General features: G+C 35.5%; 3 protein-coding genes and 1 long non-coding RNA gene across 5 annotated transcripts; 1 reads left to right on the top strand and 3 right to left on the bottom strand.

The window, feature by feature from the left end:
• Nucleotides 1–998: 998 nt before the first annotated feature.
• On the bottom strand, nucleotides 999–3,799 carry LOC140008532 (uncharacterized). Its single transcript, XR_011815944.1, has 2 exons — nucleotides 3,061–3,799; nucleotides 999–1,786 (listed from the first exon to the last, which is right to left on the bottom strand). It is a non-coding gene; the product is annotated as an uncharacterized lncRNA (long non-coding RNA).
• Nucleotides 3,800–4,726: 927 nt separating this feature from the next.
• Nucleotides 4,727–5,092, bottom strand: LOC140016036 (uncharacterized). Its single transcript, XM_072068913.1, has one exon. It carries the CDS (start codon nucleotides 5,090–5,092, stop codon nucleotides 4,727–4,729), a length of 366 nt encoding a protein of 121 aa, XP_071925014.1.
• An 851-nt stretch (nucleotides 5,093–5,943) lies between these two features.
• Nucleotides 5,944–6,468, bottom strand: LOC113691080 (uncharacterized mitochondrial protein AtMg00310-like). Its single transcript, XM_027209272.1, has one exon. The coding sequence runs from the start codon at nucleotides 6,466–6,468 to the stop codon at nucleotides 5,944–5,946; it is 525 nt and encodes a 174-aa protein (XP_027065073.1).
• A 7,998-nt stretch (nucleotides 6,469–14,466) lies between these two features.
• On the top strand, nucleotides 14,467–16,234 carry LOC113700653 (octanoyltransferase LIP2, mitochondrial). 2 transcript variants are annotated; one of them, XM_027221122.2, is made up of 2 exons: nucleotides 14,467–14,638; nucleotides 15,442–16,234. In XM_027221122.2, the coding sequence occupies exon 2, from the start codon at nucleotides 15,451–15,453 to the stop codon at nucleotides 16,150–16,152; it is 702 nt and encodes a 233-aa protein (XP_027076923.1). In that variant the 5' UTR covers nucleotides 14,467–14,638; nucleotides 15,442–15,450; the 3' UTR covers nucleotides 16,153–16,234. The 2 variants fall into 2 exon arrangements, with proteins under 2 accessions (XP_027076923.1, XP_027076919.1); XM_027221118.2 differs by having other exon boundaries at nucleotides 15,364–16,234.
• Nucleotides 16,235–18,151: the final 1,917 nt, after the last annotated feature.

Genomic DNA, 18,151 nt, shown 5'->3' with positions numbered 1-18,151 from the left:
TATATTTTTTTGTATGTTAAAAAATTAACTAGATAATTAACTCAAACTCTGGATCAAAATTTAAAATCCTAGTATTTTCCAACTATTTTATCGCTTATATCTTGTTTGATTTAATTATTTATTTAATTTCTCAAGTAGTGATTAAAACACTCTTTGAGTTCAAATTTTGTTAGTTTTGTTAGAATAATTAAAGTAGAAAATTAATTCGTCTCTATGGATTTGACCCTGGAATACTCCAGATAATTTATTGTTGACCCTATGCAGTCACAGAAATTCATTTATCACTAACAAATCTCAGTATAAATTGTAGATTAAATAGATCCAGATTTAGTTTGATACGTATAAAACAGGACGTGAACAAGCTTTATGTCTTCATAGGTAATCGATTGCAATTGCAAGGATTTGGTGATAGATTTCAAGGATTCGATGATTCAGATGTTGGTGACTCCAATAGCTTTCATATATGTCAACGGGGATTTGGTGATTTAGATATTCCAATGACTTTTATATATGTCGACGGTGATTTGGTGATTTAGATATTCCAATGACTTTTATATATGTCGACGACTCTTATATATGTGATTTGGTGATTCAGATATTCCAAGGATTTGGTGGGTGATTCAGATGTTCCAAGAATTTGGTGATTAGATAAGGTTAGGTATTTCACTATATATTTCTCTTCACATGTTTAGTCATCCGTATGACGGCCCCACCTCCTCCTAGGGCATACCCTAGAAGTTAGCGGACCGCCTGAATTCCTCTCTCGCCAGGGTTCACTTACTTATATTAACTTTAGAGATAACATTTTGATAAACCAAAACCATACGCTCAAATCTTTTACAATACCAAGTATAATAGCCTCAACCATAATATGATATTAAAGGATTTACAATCACAAAAGTCTTCACGTTAACTCCCTAAGATACCTCATTCATTCCCTGACCACCAACTTCTGTAAGGAAAATAAAACTAAAGGGTTGAGCTAAAACTCAGTGAGGTTTGCCGAACAAGTAACATTCAATAAACACTTAACCAGTAAAATTAAGTAAGTAATGCACATTTCACTGTATAGTCACTTTCAAAAGGATACAACAACCAATTAGCAGTATAAAACATTCACCAAACTTAACAATTTAGGATATCAAATTTAATAAAAGTAATCAATCACCTCAAATGATACGATACTGATACGGACTCTAGAGGTGGCTCCCGTCCGTTCCAGACGTAGCACTTAGTTTCGTTCAGTAATTCAATGTCATTTCAATATCATTGCACACTCATTTCAGTGTCATTGTACATTCATTTCAATATCATTGCACACTCCGCCAAATCACCTCCTTATGTCCTCCAAAACAATAAACAATCCCCTACATCCAGTAATCAGTTCAATAATCTCCCAACTTCAGGGTAATACTCGAGTATACCGAAACAATTACCCAAAGCTTCCATCCTATCCGACCAAGCCCTTTGGGGCCCAGTTCAGCCGATGCGGTAAAGTACACATACGGCTTATATTCATGCACACTTACAATAACATTTAGTCAATTATCAACCTTCAAACTCAACTAAGCCGAGTGCGATAAAGTACACCCTCGACTTAGAAGGTGAGGGACAATTGAGATACACTTTACAATGAATCACTTAGCAATAATTCATAACAAGCATATTTATCAAATAATTTCACTTAAGCAAACATAAACAATTAAACACTTAAATCCGGAAACACTCACCCTAATCAAAAGTTACACTTCAATCTCAGAATTGCTTTCTTGCACACCGCTGTCTCCTGAGACAAGTTATAATTGCCATAATTATTTAACTACTCATTTGGTGAAGTTCTAAAGTATAATCAACATACGTGTTGTATTCTAGCCTTAAGTTACATTCCACCCGAAATCTAAGTCATTGCTATGTTTAAATGAGGCAACTAGTACATTTTCTCACACTCACTTGTTACTTCGACTTTTAATCTCCAAAATAAAGGAAGTTTAAGTAGCAATTCCAGTAATGTCACTTCACTACTTTTATACTGTTAGATTTATCGTACTAAAACTCAACATCAACGTTTAACAAGGTAAGTTTAGAAGTAGCTAACCTTAAAGTACTTTCTTGTCACATAATTCTATCTTTTATTAACCAAGACCACATGCTTAACTAGTTTATTACCTTAAGATATGTATACAATTTATATAGAGCCTATTAAACCAAGTAATAAATGGATATCTTCTTATATAACTTACAAGGCTCCTTTGATTCCTATAGTTGGTATAGCAAACTTTTCCTTCCATTTTAACTATTTAGATTTTATTTCCAACCACCAATCACTCACCAACAAACTCATAATACACCAAGAAGTACAAATCAAGCATTTCCAGCAAATTTTATACTAAAATATCCATTCAAATGCCAAGAAATTCCATTGACTAAACTGTAAATGGTTTATTAGCCTAACAGTCTTTCAAACAAGAATCCAGCCATAAAAATCACATTTTCACCCCAAAATTCACATACATGACCATCTAATGATATTATAAGGTGTAATCAACCTTAATATGAAAGTTTACAGCCCAAAATCTATAGAGAAATATCAGAAAAAAATCCCTTTCATCTCTCTCGGCTGAGGTTGAAAAATTCCAGCAAGTAGGTAGTTTGGAAAACAAGTTTTCTCCATAAAATTCTTTATTTTCCTCATTCAAACTTAATATCCAGGTGATAATTTTTATTCTATGAGGTGTTTTGAATCACAATATAGAATTTACAGCCGAGGTTTGAAGAGAAAAGTTGGTGAATACTCTCTTTTGTTCTCTCGGCCAAGATGAAGGAGTTTCAGCAGCTAGCAGTTTAAAAGTATGAAATTTCCTCTAATAATCTCTTCATTTTACACTCAAATCTGACTTGCAATCATATAAACATTAGAGTGAGAACATGCAGCTTCAAACGAACATTCCCAGCTTTGACAACCTTTGTTTTCCAGAAAGTTTTCTTTATCTTGGTTCCAACTCAATCTAAAAGACTACTAGCTAAACGTAGAAGAAATGGAAGAGAAAGATAGTAGTTTACCTCTGGTTCTTATGGCTCTAAGTTAGGAAAATAAAGTTCTGGTTTCTCTCTCCTATCTTAGCTCGATAGACTGCATTCCTTCTTTCTTTGTAGCTGGTTCTCACGGTTGAAGGAGGCCAGAAATGAGTTCCTAGTTGTTGTTGTTGTTTCTTTCTTTTGGTCTTTCTCTCCTTTTCCTCCTAATGTCTCTCGGGTAGCTAAACTAAGGACAAGAACTCCTTTTCTCTAGAATTCAGCGAGTGCAGGCGGGTCCAAGTTGAGCTTCGGTTCCTCAAAATTGCACCAACTCTCACTCTTTCTTCTAGCTACTCCACTCTCATTCGATTGAGGCCATTAGGTGAAGTATACCACTAGGATTTCTCTCCCTCTCACTCACTTTGGCTCACGGTTTTGAGGTTGCAAGCTGGAGAAATAAAGCTAGCAAATGTCTAACTCTCTCCCTCACTCTCTCGGTTGGAAACTGGAACAAGGAGGAACCAGAAATATTTTCCTATCTCTTAGTTGTGTCTTGAGATGAAAAGAAATGGCTTAGTCTCTCTCAGTTTTGCTCTTGGTGTTTGGTTGGTAAGAAAAGAATTGAAGCCTCGCTTCTCCACTCAGCCACCGCCCAACTTAGCAAGCCACTTTCTATTTGTTTCCTCACTTCCACCGCTTGACTCAGCAAATTATTGGCTGTGGATTTCTCTTGATTTTCCTTCTACCACCGCTTGGACTTAGTAGCTTATAAGACTCTAGAATCAGAAGGAACAGTCCACTCGGTGGTCAATGTTTCCCAGTCGGTGCTACTTACTACTTGAGCTGTTTTCTTCCTAGTGTTCTCTCAATCACCGCTCTAGTAATTAAGCATTTGATTGCCTAAGTTCCTCGGTTGTCCAGAAGCTCAATTCCTCTCTTGGTTGCATGGTTAATTGTCCAACCGTTAATGGTTAAATTGGTCCTTTAGTTTATTATTTCATACATTCACTCCTAACTTAATTTGTATTTTCGTGAAATATTTTCTTACGTTGATCTAGTAGAGTTTCACACATTTAGCTTTAAGAAGAATTTATTAGACATGTACTTATTGAACTATATAGTATATGTTACGTGTCTAGTAATATTTGCAAATGACATAAATTACGATATGAATGCCATATATTTATTTAATTCATTAACTTTTTCTATACTATTCTAGGATATTTTCTAAATTCTCAATTTTATAGGGATTCAATTAGGCATTTAATTTAACCGTTTATTCGTTATATATAATATTTCTAATATCAAAGTAAATAAAATGAAATAATTTTCTCGGGTTTTCATAATCCGTGGAGATTTTTGTGTATTTCTCTCTAAAATAGAGGATTTCTCAAATTAAATAAAGTAAATTTTTTTAGGAGTGAAACACTCGCAAACTTTGCATGGATGCTTTCCTTTTTCTATTAGGACTTTCTTGTATGACATTTCTATTATGGGCATGATCCATGGAAAACACATTAATGAGCACTTATGTTGAATACGTGGGACAAGTTAAATATAGTTTCAGCTAAGGTGCTGATTTTTTTTTCCTAGCGATAACATAGCATTATATTGCAAAAAGAAACAGTAATACCAGTTACAAAATTGGGGCAACTGCCCCCATATCTCTCCTGACTAAACTAGTTAACCAAGCAGGGATGGAGTCCTTCTGCTAGATGTCCGTTACTAAATTTAAGGCAAATTTTGCCAACTCATGACTGACATAGTTGCCCTCTCTTCCTTCAAAAGAGAAGGAACATGTACTAAAATCTTCTTTCATATTCATAATGTCTTCCACAATAGTTCCAATTCTTGCATCTTGGTTGTTTTCTTCCATGATTTTATCTACTACTACTTTACAATCACATTGTATCTCTATTCTGTTCCAACCTTCCAGCTTTGCTTTAACCAAAGCTCTTCTAATTGCACTTGCCTCTTCTACTATTGGATCACTGCAACTTTGTTCAACTCCAGCCCATGCACTTACTACCGAACCATTATTGCTTCGAGCAAGAATTCCCCGGCCAGCTCTTTCCATCTTACTATTCAAGGCTGCATCTGTGTTAATTTTAATCACTCCTTCCTGAGGTGGTTGCCATTACGCTTTGTCTCGCATGTTCTCCTCTGCTGGATCTCTTACATTTTCCTTTCGGTTGCCACTGTCATATTCCTGCTACTCCAGCATAGCTTTGTTAATAATCTGCTCTGGACCTCTCCTTTCCTTGCTGAAATGAAACTGGTTTCTTGCTTCCCAAATCTGCCACACGATATTCACTGTGAATACTATATGATCCTTGCCTTCTCTTCGTTTTTTAGCTTTCATTAAACAATTCCACTAATGCCAAAAGTTTTGCCTAAGCTCATTCAGTCCATCCCACTTGATAGGCGCAATCTTCCATGCAAGTGCCGCATGTTGGCAGAAGAAGAACATATGCTCCATTGTTTTTATATACTCTCCATAGCATGCACATTTATCATCACCCTTTCCCGTTCTGCTTTTCACCACTTCATTTACAGGTAGTATTCCATGTAAACATTTCCATATGAAATGCTTCAACTTGTGCTTCATATTTAGACTCCAAAGAAACTTCCAGGCACCAGAATTTTGTTCATTTCGACTACTGTCCCCTCCTAGTCCCCTTCTGATTCCATGTTTATCTTTCAACTCTTTTGCCAGTAAGTATCCTGTCTTCACATTATATTCCCCTGTAGCTGATAATGGTCACACCAATCTATCCTTGCAGTTAGTAATACTAACTGGTATTCTTCTAATCCTCCTGCAATCCTTCTTATCAAAGACTGTTTTCAGCAGTTCCACATTCCACTGACCATTTTGGATCAATTCACTCACTTTGTCTAATTGGCACTCTGTTGGTTTCTCTGATCTGATCATTCCTTTCCCCTTCTAAGGAGCCATCTATCCCTCCAAATATCTATGGTAGTTCCATCCACAACCCTTTTTCTTACCCCACTCTCCAGCAGTTCCCTAGCATACAAAATGCTCTTCCACATCCAGGAATCACTTGCCTTTATTTTCATTTTCCATATTGATTCCCCTTTGAAGTATTTGCCTCTTAATATTCGACTAACCATCAAATTTGGCCTCGTTAATATCCTCCAGAATTTTTTAGCTAACATTGCATTGTTAAAATCCATCAAATCTCTAAAGCCCAAGCCCCCCTTTCCTTTGACCTCTGACAACTTTGACCAACCCATCCAGTGAACTCTCCGTTCCTGTCCTTTATCTTCCCACCAGAATTTAGCCATCTCCTTACAAACTTCCACACATAGCCCCTTTGGAAGCTTGCAGCAGGCCATAGCATATGTAGGCATAGCCAGCAAGACTGATTTTATTAGCACCTCGTTTCCTGCCTGACTTAAAAGTTTTTCTTTCCAACCAGTTAGTCTTGCCATCATCTTTTGTTTTATATAGTTAAAAATCTGCCTCTTCGATCTCCTAAAAACCACAGGGAGACCCAGATATTTACTCTACCGCACTTCTTTCATGCCCACCAGCATATCCAACACTGCATTTTTTCTATCATCTCTAGTATTCTTACTAAAAAACACGACCGATTTATCCACATTGATCATCTGACCAGATGCTGCTCCATATGTGCTGAGAATATGCATAATCTTTCGTGCCTCTTCATCTATTACTTTACAAAAAATCAAGGTATCATCTGCAAAAAATAAATGTGACACAGCAGGGCAATATTGAGCAATTTTAAGCCCAGTTAGCCTTTTGCATTGCATTGCCTGCTGCAATAAGCTAGAGAAACCTTCAGAGATGATTACCAAAAGGTAAGGAGATAGAAAGTCCCCTTGTTGGAGTCCTCTAGTTGGTTTCACATAGCCATTTTTCTCCCCATTTATGTTAAAAGTGTAAGTTACAGAAGAGACACATTTCATAATCCATTGGATCCACTTTGGACAAACCCCCATTTTTTGCATAACTTTTGCCAAAAACACCCGCTCTATCCTATCATACGCCTTAGACATGTCAAGCTTGAGGGCCATGTGAGTGTTTGTACCAGTTCTTCTGTTATGAAGGCAATGAATAAACTCATGTGCAATAACTTCATTATCCAGAATCTGTCTGCCAGGAATAAAAGCGGATTGGTTGGAACTAATACAATATTTAAGGAAGGGTTTAAGCCTGTTGACCAATATTTTTGATATGACTCTATAAATCACATTGCAGAGGCTTATAGGCCTAAACTGAGAGACTAGGATGGGGGCATCAACTTTAGGAATCAAGGTAATAACAGTTTCATTTATAGACTTTAACAGGTTACCTGAATGAAAGAAACTAGAAATAGCGGCAATAAGATCACCTTTAACAATATTCCAGAATTGTTGGAAGAAAATGGGAGTCATGCTATTCGGACCTGGTGCTTTGTTTGGGTGTAAGAAAAACACGGCTTTTTTGGTTTTCTATTCTACTACAGGCTTTGTTAGCCTCACATTCATTTGACTTGTAATGTATTGTGGAATTCCCTCAAGGACTGTATCAAATGACTCTGGCTGTGAAGAATTGAAAAGGTTTGCGAAATACCTTGTGATCTCCAATTTCATCTCTTTATCATACTCGCACCAATTACCATCTTCCTTTTGTAGTGTATGTATAGCATTCTTCCTCCTTCTAGCTTCAACAGTAGCATGAAAAAAAATTAGTGTTTTTATCCCCTTCCTGAAGCCACCTGATCCTTGCTTTCTGTCCCTAGAAGATCTCCTCTCTCTTTGTAAGCATCAGCCAAACTCTTGTGCAATTCATTCAGGATCTTCCTTTTATCCTCCCCACCCCTCTCCTTTATCCAACAAATTTGTTTTTTTAGCTCCTGAATCTCCTTTTTAGCATTACTTTTCAGCTTTTATCCCAATCAAGCAGTGCCATTCTACATTCTTTTATCCTATTTTGTAGCTTGAAAAACCTTGACCCTTGCTGATCCTTGACCCAAGCTCCCTGCACCACTTTTTCCACTTCGCTATACTGTAACCATTTTCTATCAAAATAGAATCTTTTCTTCCACCTTCTTCATTATGGTTCCATATTCAATAACATCATGTAGTGGTCTACGGCTTCCTTGTGGATGTGTATGCATCTGGCTCTTCCATACTCAGCTTTCCACTTTCTGCTCACTAATATTCTGTCAAGCCTTTCCTTAATTTCACCTTCATTTTTCCAATTGTTACATCATGTCCATGATTTACCCTCAAATCCCAGATCAATTAGTTGATTACTCCTGATGAAATGTTTAAATACTCTGAAACTCGTCTCAAATCGTCTATTGCCTCCCCACTTCTCATCATTTGAGACTATATCATTCAGATCCCCTACTATGATCCAGTATCTTCCCCAGAGTTGCTTCTTAAGCTAATAAGTTCCCATTGTTGCTCTCTTATGTGATCCACTAGGCTTGCATAAACACTAATGAACCACCACTTTATATCCCTTGCCTGATCCTCAATCAACAACTCTATAGTGAACTGAGTAAACAGGACCTTACAGACTATAACTTCATTCTTCGAAAAAGCTGCTAATCCACCTGATTTTCCCACTGGATCAACGACAAACAGTGAATCATATTTTAGCTTCATTTTTATCCTATTCATGCATGTCTTATTATTTTTTGTTTCTGATAAGAAAATGATGCTAGGGGAGTGGAGTTTCACAGTCTCCTCAAGTTGGGAAAAAGTCAAAGGGCTCCCCACATCTCGACAATTCCACACCAGAGCATTCATAGAGACCTGAGAGCCCCATTTAGGTTGGACTCCACCACCTCCAACATGCAGTTGATGTTTTCTTGGTTCTCTATCCTTCTGACCTTAGCCCGTACCTCATCTTCCCCCCTTACTGGTATCTCCTTCTAGACCAGTAGCTACTATCTTTCTTTTGTCGTTTCCTTTCCCTGCTTCTGTATTGCCATTCCAATATGACAAAGGCTTCCTACGTCAAACTTCCCTTACCAGTCTCCTCCATCCTTTGCTTCCCTTATATTTACCTATCTTCTCTCCTCTGCATTCCTTCCGTTTTTTATCTTCTGGTTCCTTACCATAGTCTTTTATCTTAAGTGCACATACCTTATCCCCAACTTCATTATTCTTCCTGCACTCATTCGGGCCATCAATCCACATTATATCATACTGCTTATTTTCATTTACCTCTATGTTGTCCCCATTGTTTTTCCCCATTTCCAGGTCCTCATGTTTCTTCATTTCCATCTTATTTGACTGCAAATTCCTATCTTCTTCTCCAACTACACGGCACTGATCCTTTCCTAGCAAACTCTCTTGACCCTCTTTTTGTCCTTCCTTAGGTTCTGACTCAATATATTTCCTTTTCCTGACGTAACATTTGCCATGTTATCAGACCTCCGCTCCTCAGCTCTATCACTACTATGATCACTATTACCTCAAGTAAGCATAAACTTTGAGTTTCCTTCCTTTCCTGCCTGGGATTGTGTTTCCATAGTTCCACTATTATTCTCCATACGAGATGGTCTATTTATTTTCTTGACAGGACTCCTTGGGTTACTAGCTTTCATCCATGCCCCATATTGAGTTTCTCTTTGTATGTTTCTCCCGTTGTCCTTACAATTGTTCTCATTATGTCCCATCATTCCACAGCAATAACAAAAGTCCGGGCAACATTCATATCGAAATTCTACCCATTTGATAATCCCATTCATTTTCACCATCGTTCCCCTTAACAATGGCTGGGTCAGATCAATTTCAACCAGAATTTTAATATGTTTCCCACCCTTACTCCCTCCATTTGGTATTATTACCTCCTTGACCGATAAAAATACTCCCCCAATTTTTTTTCCAGCATCCTTTGTTATCAATGAATAGGCAGATTCCAGATTTGAATCCAAATCCATGTTGAATTAAATGCCTTGGATTCTCCTTCCAATCCCTCCCTCCAGGGAAGAACCACCAATGGTTGGTTGTCATATACCCAAGGTCTCCCACCCAAAACCCTATCTCTATCATGAAGGCTTGCGAAAGTGAACTGAAACAAATTTACTCCAATCTCTACTACTATAAGATTTTTTGCGAACGTCCGCATATTATTTGTAAAACTTGTCATACCTGCTAAATTTGCAACCTTGTCACCAGCAACTTTCCCAATAATGCTTTTCCTACATTCTGCCAAACCTTGTATAGCATCATTTCCCTCTATTTGGATTCCATTTGTCTCCTTTTCTGACAAAACAAATTTCCTCAGGACTTCTTCCAGTTCTTCAACCATCTTGATACAGTCCTTATTGGTTTCCCTAATAGATTACTCGTCCAGTATGATTGCCCAACTCACCTGTATCGGAACGAGATACACCAGAAAAGCTGTGAAGGATTCAGCCAAGACACAATTGATGGTAACTTTAGGATAAAAAACAAAACAAAAATCCTTAACAAAAAAAACACAAGCTAAAAGGTAGATCTAGACTAAACTAAAACAGAGTAACGCAGAAAACAGAAAAGTAGATCTGAGGGCAGAGACGTCCTAGGGAGATCCGCTTTTGTCTTCGAAGTAGAACCATCGGCTACCTTCCAAGCAGGTCACTTCAATAATAATCTTCCACAGATTCATGATAACACAGTTACCACACTATAGGTTTAATCAATGCCCTTAGAAATTAGTCGAAATCTGGTGGTCTAATTTACGTAAAGGAAAATTTTTGTTGAAATCAATGGTACTGGCAGCCTTGTGAATTGCAATTTGAATTGTTTGTAATGTTTTATGAAAAGCACCCATTTGGGGGAAATTGTACTCTATGGCTAGAGAGAGAAAGTGCTCTCAAGGAGAGAGAAGAATCTATTCTAGATGAAACAAACGGTAAGGTGCTGATTTGCTCGAAAAGATTTTAATATCTTATCCGAATACGAAATACAGAGGTTTCTATCATCAACTCAACTTCTCTTTCGGAGTGTCATGGTGGTTCGTATAACCACAACTCTATTATTTTCTATTTTGTTAGTATAAGTACAACTCTATTTTCCATTTTATCAGTGCATATATATTGTGAAAAGCATTCACCCTTTTTAATCACTGCCTTTATATGATGGTCAATTTTATATCTTGTCATTAGAAGTGAAAGATAAGATGTAAATGTCATTATTATATCCTGTCCTAAGAAGTAAAAGGTAAGAAGTGAAATGTGTGAGTGAGTGTTATGAATAGTATGTATGACAAATAACAACTTTATATCCCTTTGATTAGGTGAATTATTGGCTTTGTCTTGTATTAGACTATTAGTATACCCAACTTATCTTTCAAGAAATAGATAGGTGAGAGACGCCTGTTACATTATGGATGTGTATAACACTATCCCAACTTTAGTTATACCGCTCTGAATTTTAAATAATCCAGAAAGTATCTATAAATTAGGGGATAAAAATACATTAAAAAAAATAAGGATAAAAAGGTACGATAATGCTAGATATAAAAAAGTGGCTGATATTGAGAGTGGTCTGTAACTCATAGCATTTGTCATGTTCATATTTTCCTTCGCCTTGTTAAAGCATACAACAACACCTTTTAATCTAGTTTTGCATTTAGACACTTTTTCCCTTCTAATTTTAATTTTCTGAAAATTTATGTATCAAGTTCCTCTCATGCACGCCCATTGACCACCCAGTTGACAAACTTTAAACTACTTACAATGTTGCTTTGTTCACCAAATTAATATTAGAGTCATGATATGAGTCACATGAAAAGTTGGTGAAAATTAGGAAATAAGACTAGAGATACCCATGATTTTTTTTGTTTTTGGGCTTTGTTTTTGGTTGCTAAGTAACTTTGAGTAGAAATTGGTATCGCATTAATTTCTCTAGCCGCTTCCTTCTATTGTTTAAGACTTCAAATTTTAGAACATGGACTCCTATTATATTATTCACAAGTTGCAAGAATTTTGTCAATAAAATTATTTTTGGTTGATCCCAAAGTTTGTCTTATTACTAATATAAATGTATAATTAAAAATAAGTTAATGACACTACTAAAGTAACTAAACAGTGGTATTAACAATACATTTAGCATATTCTGAATCTTGCACAAACAAATTACGTCATTAGCTAAAGATGTTTTCCAATTAGCAGACTCTGACTTTTTGTGGGAAGTCAATTTTGGGAAAAGATTCTTGATTATGCCTAATTATAAATTTGTAACCAATATGTAGTGACTCAAAAATTATGTGTCTCACTTTTGAGCTGATACGGATCCTATTGCCCTCATCCCAAATGATTCCTATGACTACGGCTTCAGAACAGATGACAAAATTTTGTAATGTGAGACGTATCAGAGGAAACGATAAAGATTCTTGGTTCGAGTTACATTCTTGCTTTCATTTCCATGGCATTTGTATTTGCTCTCATAAGGTGAAGTAAAATAAATGTTATGATTGGAAAAAGAGTAAACTTTATATATTAGAGTACCAAGAAATCTCAAGGTGACACTGGCACCATGCATTCCAATGGAATTTATAAAGAGAAATATTTGATGATAATTTTGGAAAACTTAAATTCCTGCAGCTTCTCTAATTAAAAGATGTTATAGTATAATTGCTTACAAATAAGAATAGTCATTTTACTGTTAGTCTTAAATTTGACGATCAAAATTACACTTGAATTTCCTATGAATTAGAAAAGAAAACACAAATCCTTGAATTCTAAACAGAAACATGTCACTTGTTAGCATTTAAATTGAACAGCAAATGGTACACATAAACACCATTTCATTTCTCCGTACCTTGACTGGGAATTAGTCGTTTGGCAGAGTGATTGTTGCTTAGTATATTATAGGTTTTTCCTTTTCCTGTTTTATTTGGGAAACAATTTTCATGCTTTATGTTTGTCTTCTTACATTCTTATACACAATTTCAAGAAATATTTATCTTCATCTAGTAGTGACGAATTTTTGTTTAGGGGGATGAATCATCAAAGATATAATAGCAAAAAAAAGTCTACAGCAAATAAAGCATATCAAATGTAAAATGAAAGTTCAATAGACTATAATTAGAAATAAGAAATTTTCAAAAAAAAAAAAAAGACAAAGAATAAAGAAAATTGTGAAAAATTAGACTCTATACTCTGATATTTTCTATTAATGTGATGTATTCAACATTGTGATTGAAACTTTTTCGATTCATATGATAGTTGATATTTTTTTTGTCATTGATTTCCTATGTAACATGTATAGTACTACCTTAGTTGCTATTTTAAAGTTGTAGTAATCACAGAAACTAAGAGTTGGTTTTTTATAAGAACACTACTTTAAAAAAAAAACTTAATGTTTTCGTAACTATTATTCAAAAGTAGTACTAATTATATGGCAAACCAATTGTTAATTTAAGCAAACCAATTGTTAATTTAATACAGGATATTTTATGAAAAGAAATTAAACAAAATAATGAGAAGAACCATTCATAATTTTGTTTGAGGCGCTAAAGTAATATAACTAAAATTATAGGAGGGATTTAAAATTTTAAAAACTTTTGAGGGCAGCTTCCTCTACCTTTTTTTTCAATTTTGATAAAAAAGAAACCAATATTATTAATAAACTAACTGAAAATCGTCCGTACAACTTGACAAAGAAAGTTGCACTAATGGCAGAAAATATGTAGAACACGTCATAGATATATCTGACTTGAAAAATCATTAGATCTAATAGAATTACAAAATAAAAAAGATTACACTGTGAATCACAAACCATTGACCAATTGTACAAGCTGCTCCATAAGTGCATGTCTATTCTCTCAAATATACTATCCAACTAATTCAAGTTCAAAACTGATGCTAAGATTTGACAAGATGATCGAAGAAATTTCAGATCTAACATACAGATTTTAAAAAATTCTTAGATCTAAAAAAAATAACAAAAAACTAAACAAAATTCTCACTAAAATAGCCTAAGAGAGAAGAAAACTCTCACTAGAATATTTTAGAAGATACTTTATTAAATATAAAATTAAAAAAAAGGGGGAAGGGATTTGATTTGACACCAAGATCTCTTTCATGTGGAAGAAGAAAGGTGAAAAAAATGTTAAGAGTAGAGAGAAAATAGAGAAAACGAATAAATAGTGAGAGAACAAATTCCCAATTTTACTAATGAAAATACTCAAATAAAGTTCATCAATTGCATTGACAATAATTTTGATTTGGCAACTGAAGTCCTTTGAAGCTATCAAATTGATAAAAAAGCAACTGTTGGGCTTGCTAAATTGTTAGTCTGAAGATAAGGTTTTTTGTCTTTGGTATAATTAATAGATTTAGAGTCTAAGAGGATAAAGGTCGAACATGAAAAGCACGTCTCTTATTAATTAATTTCTCTACGAATTTGTATTTTGGAAAGGTATTTATAATAAATTTGAGGAGTTAAATTAATACAATGAAAGATTTGAGATCAATATGAGATTACTCAAAGTTTCAGTCCTAAAACTGAAATTCACCCAAAACTTAATTGAACTCCCATTGTATACCCGATCAAGAATCCCATCGCCATCCGGCGTTTCTCCGGTCCTTAAAAGACAGTCGCCGCCGTCGGGAACCATCCCTCTCAGTCTTCCCCCAGCCATTGTGAAAATGTAAGAATCTTTTAAGATATTTTATTTATTTTTTATTTTTAATATCATCGAACTCGTGTGTCATTTGCATTTAGCTATGATTAGATTATGAGAAAGTTGTTCTTCAAGTTTGCATTTTTCTTCGTAATTGGAAAATGGTGGTCTATTGGCTTGATAATAGGCTGGTTTACGACCATAGATTGGGGCCTGAATGTATGCAAATCTTAGAGAAGTTAAGCTCTGTGAATGCCTCCTATTTGTTTGATAAAATGCCTGAACTAATTCTTGAAAGCTGTTTGTGAGTTTCTCTCTCTCTCTTTGTAGTAAGAATCAAAAGCTTGTCTTTCTATTACTTGATAAGTTGCATTCTGAGGATGGAATTTCTCAAGTGACCAAAAGGGGGAAAAATGAATTAATGTTAGCGGAGCTTAGCATTTTTACAGAATTTGAAGATATCACAATGTTGGATGGATTCTTAATTAGCATTAATGCTGTTAAGTACCAGTTTTAACTTTGCATATTGGGTATAGTTTGTAGATTCTTCACACAATCTTTGGCTGATTTATTTACTGCAGAATCGGCACATGCCAAGTTGTACCCATTCTTGAAATTATTGTACCGTGGAGAAAGATTGTTGTTGGGGGGGGGGGGGGGGGGGGGTATTATGAGGAGTAGGTGTGGTATTATTCGGTTCATACCAAATTTGGCTCTTAAGATGGACTGTAATGATTCTTCATTTTTTTCAGTAACTAACAGAATAAGTTGATCAACATGCGTTGAATTAAATGGAGAAGAATATTGATCAACTGCTTCAACTATTGCAGTAAAAGAAAATGAGGGTTTTGACGAGAAGTCTAGAGGTTTGGAGATTGGGAGTTCTCAATTACTTGGAGGCACTCAAGTTGCAGGAGAAGCTAGTCTCAGATAGAAAGGGTGGAAAAATTACTGATACTCTGTTGTCATTGCAGCATCCACCTACATATACTCTTGGAAAAAGGCAAATAGTTCACAATCTATTAGTTTCTGAGTCACAGCTCAAATCCATGGGGGCTGAACTGCATTATACGCAAAGAGGTGGTGATATTACGTACCATGGTCCGCATCAAGCTATCTTGTACCCAATCATTTCACTCAGGGATATTGGATTTGGGGCTCGAAAATATGTGGAGACACTTGAGTTGACAATGATTGAATTAGCCTCTTTGCATGGTGTGAAAGCTCGTGCGGGGGAATCAGGGGAAACTGGGGTTTGGGTTGGGGAAAGAAAGATTGGTGCTATTGGCGTTCGTATTTCATCTGGGATTACCTCACATGGTTTAGCGTTTAATATTGATCCTGATTTAAGTTACTTTGAGCATATTGTGCCCTGTGGAATCACAGATAAAGAAGTTACATCTTTGAAAAGAGAGGTTGATTCTGAGCTTCCTGCTGAAGAGTTGATTCATGAGCAACTAATTTCTTGTTTTGTAAGATTATTTGGCTATAACAATGTTATTTGGAAAGATAATCCCTCATTGTGCGACCAACAAAGCTGACATGGATGTATGCATTATTCTGCAATGACACGATCCATCTAATTGTTTTTCTGAAAGTAAATTCACAATTTTGTGTTGATAAGAGTAAGTTTGGCAGTGATCTGGATATTGACTTGTTGATACAAGATCTTTGTCTATACTTTCTATTTTCTCCTTTTCCTAGGAATTGCATTTGGATGGTCAAAAGAATTAGTGGAAGTTAAAAGATATCAAAATAAACAGTATGAACTACCCAATCTGGCATCATTTGATGGTAATTCTTCAGCTTCATGATGTTATTATGCCTAAATACCATAAAGTGAAAAAGATGCATGTAGCATATTTATTAGGAAGTTGAGTGCTCTGGTTGTATTTCCTGTAATTTTTTATGAGAATGAGGGGTGCAGCATATACATTAGGGCTTTTAGGAAGCTACGAGCTCCATTATCAACAGGCTAGAGTGTTTGAGTTGATGGACTATGTTTTAATCATCGTAAAGCGATCATTCAAGAGGGTGAATTGCAGTCAGCTTGATCAAACAATGTTCTAGCCAAGCTTATTGATGCCAGAGACCTGTTCTTACACATCTAGGGATTTGAGTTTGTAATGCTAGTTTTTGAAGCCTGAAATGATCCATTGCCAGTAACTTATGCTTGAAGTTGGCAATAATGTGATCCTGAAAAAATGCATACCAGTGCTCTATGATTGAAGATGGCAGTAGAGTTCTTTCATGCGCCTGGGGGAATGTGATCCAGTAAGTTGCATTGTATTGTCCTTTGAAAACTGGCCATTAATTTATACTACTTGAGCTATCTTTCGCATTTCTGTTGATGCTGCTCCAACAATTTTTATCTCTGAAGGGTAGTGATTCTGGTGATGACTATTTCTATTAGTGCAAAGTGATTCAGACGGTTGACAACTGAAAAAGATATTAAACAGTCTCACTGGCCTCCTTTGAGGTTTCCAAAAGATCAGACACCTTCCTTAAAACCAAGTAGCTGAAAACAAATCCAACCCAATTCAAAAACACAAATAATGCATAACTATTGCAACAAGAATAAAAGTTCACGGGGTGTAAGTGGAACTGATGGTAAAACCAAGATTTCTATTGCAGTTTGGAAACCAGAAACCAACAGCTCTTTCTGCAACCCTTTCTAATAATGTCTATTTGCAACAGCCAATGCACGAGACTCTATATAACAACAGTATGAAACCGCAACAAAGGACAATTCAAGAGCTGGGTATTGGACGAGTTCAAGCAATAGTTAAATGAAATGAACAACTGCAATAGTTAGAAACGTACACACATGGCTTGTTCAAGCAATACAGGTGAATCCTGGAACTCACCACCATCATTTACAATCAAGAGTAGATACTGTGAACAAAAACTACCCTATATTAGTGATCTTGATTAACTAAGTAGAAACTAGGAAAAAAAAAAAGGGTCATCAATTAGCACTTTCTCTATTTAGAAGTTATCCACAACCACCAACTCATACCTCAATTTCATACAAAACAACACCCATGTTCCATGAAAATGAAAATAATAATCAAGAAACTCAAGAAAAGACACTAGAATGCACTATCAAGAAATCTAAAAAAAAAAAAAGATCAAATCACACAAAACATAATACAAACTACATAATATCATATTTTCCATTTTATGCATCGTCGTTTGATATGATTTAATCATGTGTCAGGTCACTATTAAACATGATCAACAACAACTAACTTAAAATCTGCAACCAAATAATAAAATTTATCTTCCAAAAAGAACGGTGCCTTTTTGTGATGGCAAATTAGAAATTATTTTATCTTTCAAATTGCCATTAATTTAGTTAATCCTACTAACTAATGATTTAAGCAATAATGTCAACATAGTTGCCAAATATTTGATAAGTTGTGAGGGTAATTATATCATTTCACTAGAGCTAACGTAAAAATTGGACCTTAGGAGGTGTTTGAAATTTAGGGGAGGTGTTTGAAATTTTGGAAACCTTAGGAGAGGCTAGCGAACTGT

This window comes from Coffea arabica, chromosome 1e, assembly GCF_036785885.1.
Source record: "Coffea arabica cultivar ET-39 chromosome 1e, Coffea Arabica ET-39 HiFi, whole genome shotgun sequence".
Lineage (NCBI taxonomy): Eukaryota > Viridiplantae > Streptophyta > Magnoliopsida > Gentianales > Rubiaceae > Coffea > Coffea arabica.
This window is presented reverse-complemented; position numbering and strand designations above follow the sequence as displayed.

Bases quoted from the DNA above. Each gene is read 5' to 3' on its own strand.
- LOC113691080 (XM_027209272.1), bottom strand. From the start codon at position 6,468: ATGGCAAGACTAACTGGTTGGAAAGAAAAACTTTTAAGTCAGGCAGGA.
- LOC140016036 (XM_072068913.1), bottom strand. From the start codon at position 5,092: ATGGAAAGAGCTGGCCGGGGAATTCTTGCTCGAAGCAATAATGGTTCG.
- LOC113700653 (XM_027221122.2), top strand. From the start codon at position 15,451: ATGAGGGTTTTGACGAGAAGTCTAGAGGTTTGGAGATTGGGAGTTCTC.